This window comes from Penaeus monodon, chromosome 24 (genome assembly GCF_015228065.2).
Source record: "Penaeus monodon isolate SGIC_2016 chromosome 24, NSTDA_Pmon_1, whole genome shotgun sequence".
Taxonomy (NCBI): Eukaryota; Metazoa; Arthropoda; class Malacostraca; order Decapoda; family Penaeidae; genus Penaeus; species Penaeus monodon.
This window is the reverse complement of record NC_051409.1, coordinates 37432282-37433115: the sequence shown is the minus strand read 5'-3', so window position 1 is coordinate 37433115 and position 834 is coordinate 37432282. Positions and strand designations below refer to the sequence as shown.

Sequence of the window (834 nt, the reverse complement as noted above, 5' to 3'; positions counted from 1 at the left end):
ATGGTCACATACCCGCACGCATCCACATCGGTTTACTTTTTCTTACGGAGTTTCCTCGGTCCTTACCCGCGTGCATCCTCACACAGACATCTGTACGCATCCACACGCTCTCCGTCCGTTTCTATGTCCCGTCATCCGTAATATATCCACAGGCATCCACACTGTCCACTCTTCTTAGACTTCCTCTTTGTTCCTTATCCGCATGCATCCGCACTAACATTTGTCTTTTATCCGACCTAATCACGTTCCTTCCAATCACATCCGCAAATATCCGCATTTGTATCAACTTTTTCCAACTGAGATTTTATTTCTAGATATTCCTCCCGCATGCATCCACACTATCCAACTCTTCCTTCGCCTGTTGCTTGTTCCTTGTACCCGCACGCATCCACGCTATGCGCCTCCCGTATATTTCTTCCTATACCACTTAACACATCCACACCACCCACTTCTGTACGCACACCCGCATCCACAAGCTCCCATCTCTTCCTTGTCTCTCACACCAGCGCATCCACACCGCCCGCCTCTGTACTCACCCGCACCCACACCGCCCGCTTCCACACCCACACCCGCTCGCACCCACACCCGCCCGCCTCTTCCTTGTCCCTCACACCAGCGCATCCACACTCACCACACTCACGCCCACACCAGCTTTGGTCCTCCCCCGCCCACAGCGCATCCTGGTACTCGCAAAACAACAGTTACGACTTTTTTCTTTTTTTTGTGCGTGTTTATTTTTGGGCAAGGTATGTGTGGATGGGGGGGGGGGACGCGGTGTACCCGGGGCGGATGGGCATGTGGGTGGAGAGAAGGTTGTGGATACGGCGGAGGGGT

The 834-nt window shown here is 53.5% G+C and overlaps 1 protein-coding gene across 1 annotated transcript in view; it reads left to right on the top strand.

Moving 5' to 3' along the window:
• The window catches only part of LOC119588963 (proline-rich receptor-like protein kinase PERK2), a gene marked incomplete at its 5' end in the record, with an annotated part of 16056 nt that overhangs the window by 14006 nt on the left and 1216 nt on the right, over positions 1 to 834 (top strand). Inside the window, 2 exons of the mRNA XM_037937569.1 lie at positions 315 to 453; positions 507 to 683. Of these exons, the coding sequence (XP_037793497.1) occupies positions 315 to 453; positions 507 to 683 (316 nt within the window). The remainder of the gene's footprint in view (positions 1 to 314; positions 454 to 506; positions 684 to 834) is intronic.